The following is a 19,583-nucleotide window of genomic DNA, read 5'->3' as shown; positions in this document are numbered from 1 at the left end:
TATTTGGTAGTATATTTAATAAATAATACTTTTCTTGTGTTTATGTGTAGATAATATATATATATATATATATAAAGAATTGTTTGAGATTACCTTTAGCCCGTATTGCTAATTTCCATTGATACTCTGCTTTTGCCTTTCTTACCACACTGCTTACCATTCTGGCTGGTGCTTTGTACTATTCATGTGCCTGCTGGTCACCTTTCTCCTTGAATTCCCTCCACAATTTTTTCTTTTTTGCAGCTCCAGCTTAATGATGATATTCATCCATTTAACTCCCACTTGATTTACTCTCCTGACTTTAGGTATGCAGTCTGCCATAACTTCCCTCAAATACTCCTTTACCACTTCCCATGCACTATCAATATCCAGCCATTGCAGTTTCACAAGCCATGGCATTGATCCAAACAATATCTTAAGCTTGTCATACTTACCAGCCCTGTAATTCTCCATATATACCCTGTTTTAACTAAAAATTCCATACATTTAGCCACCTCCCAGGTCAAGACCATAATCACTGTCTTCAGTTGGCAGCAATATGGTCATATTCATTACAGACAAATTCTCAGATGCAATTACTAGATCAAGCACACTCAAATCCCTAGCATATTCCATCACATGTTGCTTCAGGTAATTATTCCTTAGTAACTACATAAATTTCATTTCCTTCCTTCCTCCTATGTCCTCTCCTTCTTCCAATCTATGTTCCCATAGCCGAAATCCCCATAATAATTACCCGCCCTCCACTCATATCAATGTTATTCAATTCTTCTGGCAGTTCCATTGATGCTTCTTATGTTGTAATAAATTTAGTTTAATCCTTTACCCAAGTGTAGACAAACAAAGTTTGCACCTGAAGTAGTTCAGGACTGAGGCAACTCGTAGTAAAGGTGGACCAAGCTCTCATCACTCCTTGTCTCAGTATCTCCCATAATGCAAAACACATCTCCGTCCACCTTTACTACGAGTTGCCTCAGTCCTGAACTTCAGGTGCAAACTATGTTTGCATACACTTGGATAAAGGATTAAACTAAATTTATTATAGTCTAACCAAGTGGAAAATAAACTTCCAACATCTTTCTCTAAATCCAGAGTAAATTAATAATAAGGTGGTATACCTTTTGGCAACTCGTATAAGTAAATATGACCTCTCCATTGCTTCTGCCTTAGTATCACCACTTCTGGGTGTGCCTCTCACTGACGAGACCTTAATAAAGGTCGAAACCAGTTAGATGGTGGCCCTTCCCTTAATGCATAACTTTATACATGCCCACAAGAAGATGTGCTTTGCATTATGGGAGATACTGAGACAAGGAGTGATGAGAGCTTGGTCCATCTTTGCTAAGAGTTGCCTCAGTCCTGAACTATTTCAGGCGCAATCTTTGTTTGCCTACACTTAGGTAAAGGATTAAACTAAATTTATTATAGTCTAACCAAATGGAAAATAAACTTCCAACTTCTTATGTCGATGGAGCCAATCTTGAACTTTACTGATGTTGAGTTTGGGTTTGTTCCAGCAATTGACTTTTTATGTTTGTCCAAGTTCGCTCAAGAAAACAACATGGGTCTTGTTTAACCAAGTGACATCCCAGTGGGCATGAAATCTGAGCATGTTGTACTATTATTGGATTTTGGTTTAAGCCAATAAGAACACAATTTGGTCAGACAAATCCCAAATTGTGAGCCCATCCTCACTCATTTGGGATCCAGGCAGATATCTACTAATGGGGTGCACCACAAGAAGATGAGGATTGGACATTAGGTCAGAAGGCCTGGTCAGATTTCTGCATTTCTTAAAAGGGTACATGGAGGTTTCCTCAAGTGAACCCTTGATCACACTTGAATTTCTAATACTATATAGGAACACATAAAACTGCATGAGAGCCAAAAACCAAGTATGGTTGGCACAGTGTTCTCTTTAGTAATGATTAAACTGTTCACTGATTAAAGTTCAATTTGACAAGCATTGTTGAATTTTTTTCAAGTCTAGTCTTTCAGATCCAACTGACAGTTTAAAGATTGGAGATAAGCCAGTACTTTTGTTCTAAATAACATACCTAAAAACTAAATAAAAATTGGAGTACAAGTAAAGCAAACAAATATTTGAATAACATAATACTCTGAAATTCAGTAGTTATAGGAAACAAGTGAAACATATTTCACTTCATAAAGAAGTAAACAGAAGTAATTATGGTGACTATTGCTCATGAGAAAAATGAAGATGTGAAATGGCACACATCATCACCACATAGAACTTGACATTAATTCAATCTTTTCAGTTTATTATATTCACTGGAAAGATGAATTTATTTATACATAAAAATTAAAGGCTTGTCATCTTGGCTATATCTGCATGGAGAATGACACTTTAGTCTTGAGACCAATATCTGTTGTTACTTCACCCAGACTCCACTCGGTTCTGTGATATACTATACATCTTCCCATCCCATCAAACTAATACGACTGAATAATCTGTTTTTCTCTGTTTGTGATGCAAAACTTAGGCAATCTTGGACAACCTCATGGCACAGTCTGAAGTCAACAAAATTAATTGAGAAGTAAAATGTCTCAGAAAATTTTCCATTTTCAACAAAGAAGTAAGAATACAGCTATCCTTCACCTTCAGTGGGTAGATATTGGTGAAGATGCTTGTAGTGTAATGACAAGCAGTCTCTCCAACACCTGTAATGATAATTCAAAATGCTGATAGGCATATAACTTTTCTTCTAATCAATAAAAACAAACTGATATTTATATTACTCTGAATGAATGTTTATTATCATTTAATAATCTACTTATCTAATTATCTGCTCAATCTCCATATCTTCTGAATGTGAATTTTACCGATGAAAGGTTGTAAATTTAGAGTATGTTTAGTACTGGGGAGTCAGCTAAGGGTTAGATATATTTTTAAATGGTATACAGCCAAATATCGTACTTTTTCAAGCTAGTTCAAGACTCCAATAAGAAGAGTGGTGGTTTCATACAGATGTTGGTTTTATTGACTTTAAAAGGTCAGGTTAGCTCTCTCTAGGGTTGCAGATCAGAGGCATTTGGTTCTTGGTAACCCACATTTCTGGTTACCAAGTATCTGTTAGTTTTTTGGTATTGATGTAGCTGTTTTGGCTTTTGCAGGGATGAAATATTGTTTTCATTGACTTTAAAAGGTTAGGTTAGGTTAGGTTTCAAGAGCAACAGGGATAGTGTATATTCTTTTTTATTATTATTATTACATGACACCTCCAAAGACTCATCGAGGGAGGGCACCTACTCTACAACTTTCTGTCTCTACCATCTACCTCTATCATCTACCAATCCAACACTACAGCAAATCAGATCATCTACACCAATGCATTCTACTGCCTACTACCACCACTAGTATTTTCACAGACAATCACAAACATCCATGCCCATAGCAGGATTCAAACCCACAGCCTTTTTTTTTTGTTGTTTTGTTTTTGGCTGGAGAGCAGATATGCTAACCATTCAGCCAATCAGGCCAGCTATTCTTGGTAGTAGTGTTTGTGGTCATTTTTTATTATAAATGTTTAGTGCTTTATATTTGTTATTTTTATTTTATGTTTGTAATCTTAATTGTAATTATGTTATTACAATTTATTAATTAAATAAATTATAATAAATTATGTTCAAAATAACAGTTCAAAAATCTTATTTTATGATTTTTTGATTTTTTTTTTGTGACATCTCTGCATATCCCAAGATCCATGTTAATATTACTGTTGTTGCTGTTTTTTCCCTTGTTTTCTTTTAAATAACATCAGTGTTGGGATTCCTCTTGATGGGGATGTTTATAGTATTTGCTCACATGGATGTTTTTAAGTTCTGAATATTTCTGCATTAACTATTATTGCTTCACTTTTTTCTAGTGTTAGGGGTGATATTTATTCATGCATGTGTGACTTGCTTTAGTTATGCTGTTTTTATTATTATGCTGTGGAATTTTTCTTGTAATTTGATTTTTTTTAAAGCTTGATATAGATATAGTTTTTATATCTCATCATTTCTTATCTCTTTAGTATAGTGTCACATGATTAACATATTCCAGTGACATCAATCATGTAGTTTTGTTGATTTCTTGGTTATCACAGTAACTGATATATGAGTATATGTGTACCAGTTAAACTTCTTTCCAGCGAATTTTATAATTACAGAAAAGAAAACTAAAATACAAAATATCTATCTGGTTGAAGAGGCTACTAGTTACAGTCTAATGTAGTACATGATAGTGCTACATTAGATTTAGTCTTCTAAACCTTTGTAATTATGATTGTCATCATAATCATCAATTAAAATGACGATTACAGAGAACTAAAACACAATGTATATCATTTGGTATTCTAAAGTTAAAGGAAAAATAATATATGGAACTGAATCTTTTAATTCAAGCTATTCAAGTATTCATCCTGGATACCTTAATCATCATCTAGCCAGGGAGCCATCAGATTATAACAGATAGTTCTTCTAAGCCCTTATAATTATGAACATCACCACTGAATTCCTGATATGCACCCTCAAAGAGTGTACAGAATTCTATGATAGTACTACATAAAAAGTTTTGATTATAAACTTCCTATCGACAATTTTCCTCCAAATAAGTCTGTTAATTTGTCAAGTTTTGAATACTGTCAGATCTTATATTTCATTTTACTAAGGCACTATTAACTACATCAATCCACCCAAATCTTGATCTTCCTCTGGGTGTTTATCCTATCAGTGGCCTGTTTTGCAAATCTTTCCTCTTCCATTCTGTTTAAGAAGCCATGCCACCTAAGATTAGTTCTGCTCCTACATTTCTATTTGCTAACAATATCAAGTTTCTTCCTATTAATGTACATCTGCCATTGATGCCAACTGTTTCATTCCATTATTTTTCTCATAACTCCCAAATCTAGGTCCCTAGTCTCAACTGTTTCACCCAGCTTTCTGACTCAAATGTCAAAATTGGTTTGAATACTGTCTTGTATACAGGTAGTTTAGCCTTTTGACTAATTTCTCTCTTGTTCTATATAAATTTATTCAGTTTATGCCCCACCATACTAGCTTTGCTTATTCTCTTATCTATTTCCATATTTAAATTGCCAACTTCACTAAAAATTGCAACTGATGTTTTCACTGTCCTGCCTATTTTTGTAGTATAGGTCTTTTTATTGATGATTTTCATACCAAATCTGTTATGGTAGCTATTCAATTTAGTTAAAAGAATCCTGCAAACTTGTACTATACTTACTTAAGAGTAAAATAACATCATCTGCATAAACAACTGAGTTTAATATCGCCAATTTTGATATCAGGTTAATACCATTTTCCTTCATAATCCTTCATAATATGATCCATACAGATGATGAATAACATTTGAGATAATGTACATCCTTGTCTAATGCTTGATTAAGCATCAAGCCATCTTCCTGTACCTCCTTCAATTCTAACTGCTGACTTGCAACTTAAATACAGACTATGCATACCACTTAATACAACATTTGTTTACATTATATGACTGTAACGTTTTGAACATATTTTCTCTTGGCACCTTGTCGTATGCTTTTTTCAGATCCTTGGTATATTCCCCTGATTTCAATTATTTGTCATAATCCTTACAATCCTATTTGGCCTAAATCCAGTTGTTCTCCAAGTCTCTTTTTCTTCTCCAATTTTCTTAGCTTCATCGGAAGTATGCCTGCATAAATCATACTTGGAATACTCAGTAAGGAAATTCCTCTAATTCTTACATTCAGTTTTATTTCTCCTTTTATAGATAAGTACTATGAGAGCTCTGCTCAGAATTCAAGTTCCTGAATGCATTTTGAATTATGCAATGCAGCCACTGTAAATCTTTTATACTTTCATATTTCTGGTTGAGTGTCCTCTTCAGTATGCCACTGAGTCATCTGCAAGATTTGATTATTGTTTACAAATTCTTTCGTTGTTTTTTTTTTTTTTAATCAATCCAACAGCATTGTATTTCACTCTACACTTCACCTGTGAAAATTGCTTCTTGGATTATTTTTAAAAATCTCTTTTACACATGCAGTTATGGTTTATTTTGTTATTGCTAGTTATGATTTTTAATGTAGATAAAAATAAAAATATACATCTGAAAACTTTATATTTTATTATCAGATTTTTAATGTTTAAAACAGTAAAATGTGGCACAAAAGAATGTAATTTTTCAACCATTTTGAACCAATTAATAATCTACGAAAATAAATTCCATAGATCTATTTATGTTTGGCTTTTAAAATATTTTTCTGATTTTCTTTACAAATACCATTTAACGCCTTTCACAGTAATGAAAAACATGATACATATAATGTGATCGAGATTCTATTATTTCTTGCTTTTATGAAACTGTTTTATCTAAAAAATGTACCTGAATTTTGATGAACTAATTTACTGGAATTAGTATTCTTTCAGACTAATCACCGCATGCCTTGGAGAAAGTTTCTGAAATTGTCTACTATCACTAAATTTTCATAATAATAAATAAATCATAACGAAAACTGTGACACGATGAATTTAACAAACATAAGATAATCATCACTCATTGATACCACTGTTGCAAACATAAGTAAACAACGTACACACTTTCACATCCGAGGTCCATTGAAACATAGCTGTTGTCTCTTTAATTGCAATTTATTCCACTAGATGGCACTAATAACCTAACTTGATTTGCCAACTCTGATATGAAAAATTATAATTTGCTGTTATTTAGTTTATAACTGGGCGCGACTGTAAAACTTTTTAAAAAAATAATAATAAATAAACAAAAAGAACAGAATGAGAAAAAGAGTTTTCAAATCTTTAAAGTTATTCAAATAATGATATATATAATATATTTCCAAAATAAAAATAAAAATATTCTACGTCCTTTGTCTTAATACCTCACCAGCATCTCAGAACCCAAACTTTTTCAATTAAATCGAAAGTACTTATCAAAATGAATATTCACTAGGTTCATTAAAATAGACATACTCATAAAAAGAGAAAGATATACATATATATAAAGAGACATGAAATATAAAATACACTTCGACTTTAGAAAGTGCAAGTTAGTTGACACCCTTCAACGAACTCACCCTCAGGGCAGAGTCACGAAGGATGATTTCCCTTTCCTCCTCAGGTTTATCTCGAGGTCGATAGGTGATGCGATAACCCAAGAACTCGCCATGGATGCTACTCATAGGAGGTGCTGCCCACTGGAGACGAATTGAAGTACTACTAGTATTTTGGGCTGATATAATAGTAGGTTTTGCATCTGGTGCTAAAATAAAATATATTATTTGCTGTTAAATACAACTGATGAAAATATTCAGAATATTTTAAAAAAACAAATTTACTAAACTGATATTATTCCAATCCCATATTTTATGAAGCTAATGGAGCAATTGTATTCGCTCGTAAAGACATCCTTTTTTAGGATATTCTCCTTGTAAAAAAATTAAAAGAACATTCCATACTTCAGTATTTTAATATCATTAATATTTACTTGTTGAAGTTGAAACTTAGCACGATATCTCCTTTATATGTATTAGATATGGTTTTTTTTTTTTTGAGAGATATAAATTTCAGTTAATATATGCATTTCGTGCATTTTATGTGTGTTTTTCACAATCCGAAAAAGATATGTAAAAAATCTTTATATCGATACTTTATCGCGCGGAATCCTTATGGTCCTAATTAAAAGGCACCTATTACTACTATTACTATTAATTATTATTATTAATAGTAGGTGCATTATTTACTATTAATTATTATTAGTAGTAGTAGTGGTAGCAGTAATAATAATAATAATAATTTATTATTCTTATTCACCTCATCAACCTAATGGTTGGTGGGATAACAATGCTATATTACTAGGGAATAATTATAGAACAACATGGTTTCCTATTGTATTTCTTGTCCGATAAGTGTGTTCTGTTCTGGAAATACGTGTATTCATGGGATCGGCTTGCCTGTTTCCCGGAGCAAAATCCCTGCCATCTCTGTATGAGGCCTACTAACTCGTCTTCGGTTGAAGAGGACTGATAATAATTATTCGTGTCATAGACAGGCAAACCCAAGTCTTTCAACTAAAGGTCTTCGTTTATACCGATGAACTACGGAGGCTCCATTATTATTACTATATGACTTCCGCACGCACGCACGCACACGCGCACGCACACACACACACACACACCAGTTATATGAGATGAATTATACTCAGATCTGGTATTTGAAATTTTTACAATAATTTGTCGAACCGTTCCATTTTTCAGTTCAACTATATTAGGGACTAAAAAAGGGTCTACATGTCGAAATTATATATCACAATAACTCTCTGACTTAGTGGAATTCGAAGACGTTGTCTGCGCGGTGTTCAGTTTTAGTTCCAACTGGATCACTTTTATTCTAACATTTTCTTAAAGAAGCTTCGAAATGATATTAGTAATTCCGTTCCAGCTGGATGAAATTTAATGAAATTTTGTAATTAAGATATATGTGAAAATTTGTCAGTTTTGATTTTAATCTGACCATCATTGTGAAAAAATTAGGTAGAACGAAATTTGTCGTCTAGACATAAATCACTATGAACACAATAAAGCAGTATGTATCCTTACAGAAAATTTGTTCTAAAATACAACAAAATAATTATTACGTCTCAGTGATTAATTACACATGTTGTTTGTGTAATTAATCACTGAGAAAATTTGTTCTAAAATACAACAAAATAATTATTACGTCTCAGTGATTAATTACACATGTTGTTTGTGTAATTAATCACTGAGAAAATTTGTTCTAAAATACAACAAAATAATTATTACGTCTCAGTGATTAATTACACATGTTGTTTGTATCTTGAGTAACGTTAGATATTATTACCGAACTTTTAAACTAGTTTTAAACAATAGTTATTTTTTCGATGAATTATAAAAGAATTCATCGAAAAATTATCGGTGAATTGTTTTTTCGATCAACTGCATTTACGACGAATTGTCGTGCGATGAACTGTGGTAATTGTTTATTCGATAAATTGCCTTTTTAATGAATTATTCGTTAAATTGTTGTTCGAGGAATTGTTTATTCAAAGAATTCATTTTTCGATGAATTGTCGTTCGATGGATTGCCGTTCGGTAAACTGTCTTTCGATTAACTCTTTTCGGTGAATTTTCACGGAACCAAATTAAATGTGAATTAAGTGATTAAATGAAATACATGGGTATAAATGATGCAATGTAAGTAAACATGCCACCACTACTGTGAACTAGTCAATGTGCACACGCAAGTACATCTATCGAATTTATACCCACTTAATTAATCGGATGGTGGCGGAAATTTCAAGTACAATCTCGTAATTTTATCCGGACTCGAGGAGATGTCGGGTCAACTGTTGCCCGAAAAATTGGTGATGGACTTGCATTTTATTATATAATATTATATTAAGGTGATTGTGTATTCCTATGGAAATGGACTTGCTTCCATAGCGCTATGTTGGTTGAAAAAAGACCATCTAAGTTCGATTCTGATTAATAAAAAGAGGAACTTTTTTTAAGCCTTTTCTCAACCGTTTCCCGATTTAGTCGATCTTTGACATGAGTAAGTAGGATTTATTTTCCTGAAAAGTTGGATTGTTAGTCCTGCATCTCAAGAAATTGACCGTAGAACCCATATTATTTCAGAGCAGTAGCTGTCTGCATAACTCTTCTTCCCAATGTTTTTGATCATTGATAGCTTTGAGCCAGCTATTAGTGACTTTGGAGGTTGACTGTCCATTGATCTTCAAAAAAAAAAAAAAAAAAAAGTTAGAATAAAAAGGTTATCCATTAAAAAGTAACGTGTAAAGTGATAATATTTCTGTTGCATTGCTTTATAAATCAATAAATCTATATTTTAGTTTTTTTTTTTTTTAATTTAAAAATAAATAAATTCTCCAAAGTCTTTTCGACCCCAAAAGGAGTTGGCTAAACTCCTTTATTCCCAAAATACTTTTGGAAATCGGTTTTTAGACGGTCTCCATGCTTAGTGTTTACCAATAACTAGTTCATCGTAGTTGTGTGTAGTAGCAGTGGTTAAATTCAACTGAAGCTCTCCGGAGATCGGCCCCGGAACATTTTTCTGTTTTGTGACTTTTCTCCCTTTACGGTAATTAAGCCTAACGCGAAACAGACAGCAATGGCAGGCTATTAAGATGTGTATATGATTGGTGCGGTATTAACAAAAGATCGCGCGATCGAAAGATAAAAGCATAGCCGACAATTGAGTTGAAATGCTAACTCTCTTCAACCGAATTCTATATGTGAAACTGCGATAACAGCATTCACTATATACAGGTAACCCTCGTATAATGCGGATGTTAAGTTCTTTAGAAATTCCGCATTATATAAATCGCGTTATGCGAGTCTCTGATCACATAGAAAAAGTAGGGTTAGGTCCGGAAATCGTTTTTTTTTTTTAAATTATATAAACAACAATGACATATCCAACAAAAATATTTTTATTTAGTTCAGGTAATTCGTGTAAGTTAAGAAAACATATAAACTATGAAACAAATACATAGTCTAAAAGTATAAAAATTACAAATTGTACTTAAACTTCCTTGCACATAATGCAGAAATGTTTTAGGCAAAATAAAATAGTGCATATTTTAATCTTTCATAGCACGAGGATTTGAGGATTGGTTAATAAACACTGGTTTTGTCATGTAATCAGCTGATGCTTTACTACAAAACAGTAGAGTAATTCTATCTTTGGAAACTTTGAATCCAAGAGCTGGTCTTTGATTTTTCGAAATATAGGTGCACTTTTTTCCAATATAACCCGGATTCATCCGCATTGAACACCTGGTCTGCACTATAAATGTTTATAAACTTTGAGAGTTTTTTGTTTAATAAGATTTCCATCCAAAGGAATTTTCTTTTGAGTGCAATCTTCTATCGAAATCATTAGAGATTTCTCCATTTTTCCATTAGAATATTGCGTACACGAGCAACGCGCTTTGCACTTATCGTTGACCCAGCAATAAACACTTTCTCGGATTTCATGTTTGTTTGATTGTTCGAATTGTTGATTCATTTAAATTCAAAATCCTTGCAACAACTCCTGGTTTTTCTCCATTTTTCAACCGATCCATGATTTTAATTTTTTTCTTCGAGAGAAATGAATTTTCTTTTCAATGTTGGTTTTTCCCTTTCGTTGCAGTTTGTGGTCATTACTATAAGAATATTTTTTTACATAAAAAAAAGGATTACATATTAATTATGTATGTCACTCACTAGAAAATAAAGCGCTCAGCTTGAGATTAACACATGTTTTTTAATGCCCTTTCCTGGCAGAAAACGAAGACAATTGTCAACAATAAACGCTTTATACGCTAAACAATTGACGAACATGAAGGGTAATTCCCCTAATAGAAATGCGTGATACATGCACGATACGAGCAGATGCAAATATAACGAAGATAAAATTTGATTTTCAAGTCGCATGGTGAAAAACATACGAAATAATAAAGGGTTACTACAATTTGTAGAATATATCTTGGTTTTAATACGTTTACGAATTTTAACACGTTCAGTTGAATTTTATTGCTGGCGAGCGAACTCGCACACACATCTAATTAATAACGACAGTTTTTAGTTAGATACTGTGTTTGCTAGTGCAATATGATTTTGCTTGAGTCTATACAGCATAGTTTCTGTATGAGGGGACATGTGATTCATTAATTAGCGTCGTTTTCATCCCAGTTGTCTCTGATTGCACAATTTCTTGAGAAATATATTACACAGAGTGCTTGTACTTTATTCCTTTATTCACTGGCATAATAAAAGTACTTGTTTTTCTTGTCTCTGAGTAAAGTCAATATCAACAGTCGCCTGATTACGAACGCGTGATGAAAGGGATGGGGGGGGGGGGTTGGAGCTTCCCCGGATAGCATCCAAAGGTATATGCAATTGGTTATTTTGTATAGTGCCCCCCAGAACTTATTCGTTTAGAATTTAACCACTGTGTAGTAGTAGTGAGAGAATTTAGTAGTGGGGGAGAAGGTTAGGTGTGTATAGTGGAGTGGAGTTCAGTGCCCTCCCGCGATGAGTCCATGGACTCCTCGGAGGTGTCACATGAGAATAATAATAATCACAGTTTTTCATTCTTTAAGGTGTTCAGGCTGAAAATGATATAACTGTAATCCATGTTCTTTGATACATATTTGTCTAAACCAAGGGTCACAAACTGGCGGCCCGCGAAGGCTTCGTATCCGGCCCCTTGACCTTAATGATTTCTTTTCTAAAAATCAATATTTCTAACATCCTGCGGGCATTAAAACAGAAAAAAAAATTCAAACTTTTAAATGTTTTATGACAGCTTTAAACAAAAGTAAAACTTATTACTACAATTCTTTACCATGTTTCTATCATCAAATGTTGGCAACACTGAATGGACGTTACTTGTCACGCAGCCATTTTAAGCCACGTGATACAATGTCAATGTTACAGGTTACCAATGTAATATAATAGTGTGTTAATAAAAAGTTACCTCGATAACTTATATTTTTTTTGCCCCTAATAATGTCTGAATTTAAAGTTAAAAAAAGAAAAATAGATAAAGAAAGCAGAAATTTTCAAGAAAAATGGGAGAAGGCATATTTCTTTGCGGAAGTAAAAAAATATTCCACCATGTTTGATATGTAGACAAAGTGTCGCCGGGGTGAAAGAAAATAACCTAAAACGCCATTATGAAACAAACCGTAAGAACTGTGATAAATATAAAGAAAAGATGAGTGGTGACAAACTTAAAAGATTTAAAAAATGAACTGAAGTTTCAACAGAGGATATTTTCGAATGTTATCACAAGTGATGCCGCTGTTAAATGTAGTTACGTCATAAGTGAAAAAATTGTTTGGGCTTCGAAACCTCTTTACTCATGGAGAATTTATTAAAACTTGTATTTTAAGTGCAGTCGAAATCATATGTCCTGGAAATAAAGCAAGCATTTCCAAATATAAGACTATCAGGAAATACAGTTGCGGAGCGTGTTGAAGATGTAGCAGAGAACTTCCAAGATATATTGCGTCTTTATATATTAGATTTATATATACACTCCTGGTGTATATATAAAATAATACACTAGGAGTCACTTTGTGCTAAAAAAACTAAAGATGGAACACGTCATGAGTGTAGTAATTAAAACAGTAAACTGGATACGCTCTCACGCCTTGAATCGTCGACAATTCAATACTTTGTTGGATTAATTGGCTTCACAATACAGCAGTTTGCTATATTATATGGAAGTTAGGTGGCGCTTAGTCGTGGCGTCGTTTTTAAAAGATTTTTTGAACTCTTAAAAGAAACTGACATGTTTATTTCATCCAAAGGAAAATTGATTCCTCAGCTCACAGATGAAGATTGGTTCAAAAACTTGGCCTTTTTAGTTGACATAACAAGCTACTTTAACACTCTGAATACTGCTCTGCAAGGACGTGAACAGTTGATATGTCATATATATGATTCAATTAAGTCATTTCTGGAAAAATTCTATCTTTGGCAAACCCAGTTGGCAAAGAATAATTTAGCCCACTTTCCTACACTTAAATCGATTTCTCGAAATAATGATGATGCTGAAAAGTACATTCCTCGAATTGAAGAATTGAAAATTGAATTTGAAACAAAAATATTCTGATTTCAACCAGTTTGAAAATGAATTATTATTATTCAGTTCACCTTTTTTTTAATTAATATTGAAAATGTTGAATTCAAGTAATTGAACTCCAGTGCAATACTAAACTAAAAAATAAATATAACGAATTTGCCATAGCAAATTTTTATAAATACCTCGGCAGTAAATATCCCGAATATAACATTTATTGTGCAAAAATGTTGTCAATCTTTGGAAGCACACCTATGTATGTGAGCAATTATTTTCAAGTATGAAACTTAATAAGTCAAAGTTCCGCTCACGGATAATTTTTAAAATTTAAATGGTAGTGTAACTGTTTACGTAAGTCGTAAAGGCCCGGCAACAAAAGGGCCTTTGTTAGTCTTTCTTTTTTTAGTTTATGTTTTGGTTCACAGAATAATATGGAATACGGCTGGCGTCCGATTTACATTTAATTGAATGGCCCTTTGCTACATTTGAGTTTGAGACCCATGGTCTAAATCTTTCCAAACTATATTAGGAGCACGATAAGAATGTCGGCTATCTTCTTTGTTATTTATACTGGTGCTGGATTAAATAAAATAAAAGACAGAAACGTCACATACCAGAGAAATACCATGTACTGAAAATAAGCAAAACACTGTCTAATGTATGTCAAATTGCTCAGAGACATGTGAACCGTTGCTCAGTCGGTATCGAAGCTGCACTTTGATAATGATCAGGGTTCGAATTCGGTCTAGGATACGGGGATCCTTTATAAAGTCTTTCAATTGAAGATGAATTAGTAGGTCTCATAGAGTTTTCTTCTTCTGGAAATTGGGATTTTTCTTCCCACAAAGCAGGCAAACCGGCTGAGCAAAAATAATTTACAGACATAACATATCGGCCACATAGCCTCAGTCACGTCATTATGACTATAACTCCAAATAGCGAACAGTTACAGATATATAAATATATAAAATAAATAAACTAAACACAGTATGAGAAAAATCAATGAAAGCTAATTTTAAAATGAACGCAAATAAAATGACAGAAAGGAAAGTCAATGTGAAAAAAAAAAAAAATGTACCAGGCACAATTCAAAATGAAAAAATCTTGAAATTATTTCAAATTTGACATATCTCGGTGGATTTCTATTCGTAGATGAAACTTCAACTAGAGATGTTCATAAAAAGGATTAAAAAGTAAGAGGTGCATATGCCAAACTTCGCAGATTATGTAAAATATTCCCACAGATACAAAAATAAATATGTTTAAGACATGATTTAAATCAATTCTCTGAATGTGAAGCAGAATGTAAAACCCAAGATTACGAAAAGAAAAACTATGTCATCCTAATAATTCAGCTTTAGTTGAAAAACGCATAACTTGAATCTAAACTGCTTCAAATAAGTTTCTCTTAAATACAAATTTAAGGATTGAGTGTTTATTTATCTTTCATAAATAAATAAATAAATACATCCTCCAACTCCCGTTATTCCCCAAAGTGGAACAAATGGAGCTCCTTCCAATGAAATCATAAAATTGTTGTCTTTGTCACACTTAATTATATAATTTTTAAGTAAATATAATCCATATTTAGATCTCTCTACTTAAAGAAGTGAACACAAAATACACATTTTATCGAAGAAGATAAGAATCTAATTTTTGTTTCTTCATTTTAAAACCGCAGTGTGACTTTTCTTAAAGTTCATTTAAAATTTTCTGATTGAAATATCTCGTCTCCTTGGGACACTTCTTTGCCGTGCCTTAATGGTGAAATCAGGTTGCATCTCCTGATTTCCGCAGGGCTTATGTTCCGTGTTGTTATCAAATATTAAATAAGATTTAGTTATTTCCTTCAGTTCATATTCTTTCACAGCAATATTTTTGATTAAAACACTACAGTTCTTTGTCTCGTCGCTAAAGATATCTTTTCCCCAAGGAGGTTCCCAGTATCAGTTTCACTGACTACCACCAATAAGGTATGTTATTGTTTTAGAGCACGTCTTGGGACTTAGGTCTAACTGGACGTGTTTCTTTCCGCTTGATTGCCAACGTGCTTTCTAATATTTTACCCCTTCGGCTAGATTTCAACATACTCTGATTAGTGATATCCGTTATTTCATTACGTTATTTTTTTATTTATATTATATTTTATCTTTACTTTCTTTATTTTTCCGTACGGCGCTTTTCACTTAACAGAACGAATAAAAATTCTCAAGAGTTTACAACCATAATCTTAATAAGGAAAACGAATCCCCCTAGTGAAAAAATTAAGATAAGACTTAGAACATTTTTTTATAATAGAATATGCAAGAAATTGAATTCGAAGGCAAATGCAAAACATCAAAAAGGGGTTGTTTCCAAAACTGGAAGCAAAATATGGGCGGCATTTCGGCATAGAAGTTCCCATATTTTCATTAATTTTATCTGACTTCTTTTAACAATATTCCTCTCCTAACAACTCGGGTTTTTCGTTCTCAGAATAGATAAACCGACCCGTAAACACATATCTACCGACATAGGATACTATTGGACAAGGAAAGCAACGGGAAACCATGTTCTATAATAATTCCCTAGTAAAATAGCATTGCTATCCCTCCAACCACTGGAGGAAAATGCATAAAACAGAATAAGAACAACGTTTACACTCTGCAAAGTACTGACAAGCGTGAGAAACAACGGTTACTAAATATCATGCTCCACTAACCTCTCTCTCTCTCTCTCTCATTCGAGTAGAGTAATACCCGGTTAACGCTCAAAATCTTGGTTAATGCTCAACGTTCTTAGAGTTTAGAGCGCTAAATGAAACAACGCTAAACGGAGTCATTATTAATCTTACGTAAATAGTGAAAGGTGAAAACACAAACATAAACAGAACAGTATCAATTTTTTTTCCAACAATATTATTATTATATAAACTTATATCATGTAACCGCGTAGTTAGCCTAATGGCTATGCGCTTCGCAACCATATGCCTGGAGGAGGGTCCTGGGTTCGATTCCCGTCGATGACGTGAGGAGCTCAAGGATCTTCCTCAGCCATAGCCAAGTTAGCCGATCTTGGGCGTGGACAGCAGGGTTCCCCCAACCCCCAGTTTATATGGGATTTTTCACCCTGCAAGCAGGGAAACCGGTCCCTTGAACACACAGGCTACAGTCATAGGATACCTCCAGGAATAAGGAGTAACCAACCTATTCCGTAGAATTTCGGTTCCAAATGCCTGCACGGTAAAAATTGTTGGTCTACGCGTGAGCGTAAATTAGGGTAGGATATCATGTAAAACTAATGTAAAATTTCCGAAGCTGTGAGAGTTTGGGAAATATTACATGCCAAGCGCATCGAATTACTAAGGGAATCAGTACATTCAGCATTATCGCTTGAAGTCAGAAATCTCTCAAAGCACGTCACATTAAAAAAAAGGAAGAATAGAAAAATCAATTCATTTTGAAAACTGACTGTAGAACATTAATTCGATAGTAAAGGCTGAGCATACACAAAGAGTAAAACCAAATAATTAGTCGAAATTAATTTACTAATTTATTAAATATGATTGGTAACTAGTGCAATAAAGAACTTCAGGAACAATACGGTACAATAGACCAACAATCCATAATGCAGTTTGAAACAAGTTACCCTTCCACATTTCCAGATATATTATTTTGACAGAAAAACCACTTAAAGAACTCGCAATATATAACCAGAGCATATAAAAATCATTCAAGCCTGTGTAGCCTGATGGGAGTGCATCTGCAGCGCTAAGCAGCCCAAAGAAAGACCCCTAAGTTCGATTCTAGTAGATTTATTTATTTCAGAAGCCTTCAGTTTATCCGAACAGGAAGAATTACTTGAACCTGTCACTCAATGTCTTGGTTGGTCACTAGCCACTGGATCCTGTTCATCACCTACTCATCGCTAAGGAACCCAAGCAACCAGACCTATGTACAGTAATCCAGATATGATTATATCTGGTTTATTAGGTGATCATATCAAAGCCTTATGATAATGGATAATAATCTCCTTATCTCTGGTTGCGAGTGATTTCTTCAACATCCATGTAATCTGATTACTTGTTTTGGAAACTATTGAAATATGCTTTCTACACTGCAAACTCCCTGTCTTCCATTCCCAAATCTCCAACCTTATCAATTTCCTATAGGTCATGTTTTCTGTCAATATAGTACACGTCTTGTAATCTTGTCATCCCAAAGTATATAACCCAAAGTGGATAATGGTCACTACATTAAACTGGCAACCATTATCCTTTGTCTATACAGTTGGCACATCCACATCACACCCGCTGCAATATCCACTGTACACCACTGATATTTCCAAGCGAAGGGGGCACTCACATCCCGAGACTGCTATAGAAGCACTTTGATGTTTGTTCCCGGAAGCGAAAGCATATTCCACTTGCCATACCTCAATGAACTTAACTTTAATTACAACACTGGATAAACTCTGACTGGCAATGCAATACTGTATTTCTAAATAGGCATTTAGAAAACCTTTCGTTTATGAAAATAATTAAGAAATATTTTGATAATAATTCTCCATTTTTCAAAATTATAACAGGCATTCAAATAATATTATTATTTATTAGTTTCACTTTTATATACAAATGAATTTTCTTAGCATTTGATGAATCTCCTTCTACAATAATAGAGTCAGAAATTAATTCGCAATCTCGCCTCGTGGAATTAATTGCTCAAAGTGTACACTTTATTCGACTATTTGCATGACCATCATGTTTAATTTCCCAGCGTTCGTGACAGTGTTCACGCAAGAAGCTACGCAGACCAAAGGCATGGATTGCAATGCCAATTGTTTCTATAGAAACTTAAATAATCATTTGAACACGAAAAACGTAATACATTTTGAAATACCTTACGGATTGCTGATTTTTCTTTTTGTGTGTGTTTTTAGTGAAGTGATGAAAAATGATCAAAATAAAAGAAATACATTCTCTTCGAATAAAATAATAATGATGATAATAATAAATTAAATTAAAGAAATTAATTAAAAAAGTTATATCAACAATAGCTCTCAGCCAATGCCTCAAGCAATTACAAAAAGAAGGCCTTAAAAAAGCAACAGGCAACAAATCCGATTATAAAAAGTAACAACAAAATAACCGATATATGCGATGGAAAAATAAACCCTTGCATGGCCAATTTCTTCGGGATACTGAGGACAAAATTGACGTGAACAAGATGTGGCAATTGCTACAATATGGATATATTAAAAAAGAAACAGAAGGATTTATTCTAGCAGCTCAAGAACAGGCATTACAAACTAATGCAATGAAAGCAAAAATTTTCAACATCAATAATAACAGCAAATGCAGATTATGCGATGAGAAAGATGAGACTGTAGAACATTTAATCAGTGCCCGCAGCAAAATAGCTCAAACTGACTATAAATACCGCCTTGATCAAGTGGCCAAAATAATTCATTGGCATGTAATGTAAAATATATATATACTGTATATGGCTTTCCTACCTCCGATAACTGGTTAACTGGTGGCAGCATAAAATAGAGACAATATTGGAAAACGAAACAGCAAAAATTCTCTGGGACTTTTGAATAAAAACTGATCGACATTTGGAACAAAATAGACCTGACATCACAATTATCGAACATCGGCAGGTTTGGATTATTGACATCGCAGTACCCAGTGATAACAACGGCAACAACAAAAAACTGGAAAAAAATTACTAAATATCAAGATCTGGTAATCGAAGTTGCCGGCTGTGGTTTAAACACACCAGAGTCGTCCCAATAGTTATCGGTGCAACTTCAAAGAAGCTATCCAACTTATTTACAGTAATTAAACATCAACGAAGTGATCCCATATGATTTACAAAAAAAAAAAAAAAAAAAAAAAAAAAAAAAAAAAAAACAGCATGACTTGGAACAGTCCATATTTTACTATTTTACGACGCTATCTGGCGGAT

General features: G+C 33.4%; 1 protein-coding gene across 1 annotated transcript in view; it reads right to left on the bottom strand.

The window, feature by feature from the left end:
* LOC150110101 (putative receptor-type tyrosine-protein phosphatase mosPTP-1) overlaps window positions 1–19,583 on the bottom strand; it is a 349,618-nt gene that overhangs the window by 239,446 nt on the left and 90,589 nt on the right. Inside the window, exon 3 of the mRNA XM_090413286.1 lies at window positions 7,098–7,282. Within this exon, the coding sequence (XP_090269412.1) occupies window positions 7,098–7,282 (185 nt within the window). The remainder of the gene's footprint in view (window positions 1–7,097; window positions 7,283–19,583) is intronic.

Source organism: Typopeltis vanoorti, chromosome 1 (genome assembly GCF_054136105.1).
Source record: "Typopeltis vanoorti isolate ZY-2024b chromosome 1, IOZ_Tvanoo_1.0, whole genome shotgun sequence".
In the NCBI taxonomy this organism is placed as follows: domain Eukaryota; kingdom Metazoa; phylum Arthropoda; class Arachnida; order Uropygi; family Thelyphonidae; genus Typopeltis; species Typopeltis vanoorti.
The sequence above is the reverse complement of the archived record's forward strand: the minus strand, read 5'-3'. Positions and strand labels throughout refer to the sequence as shown.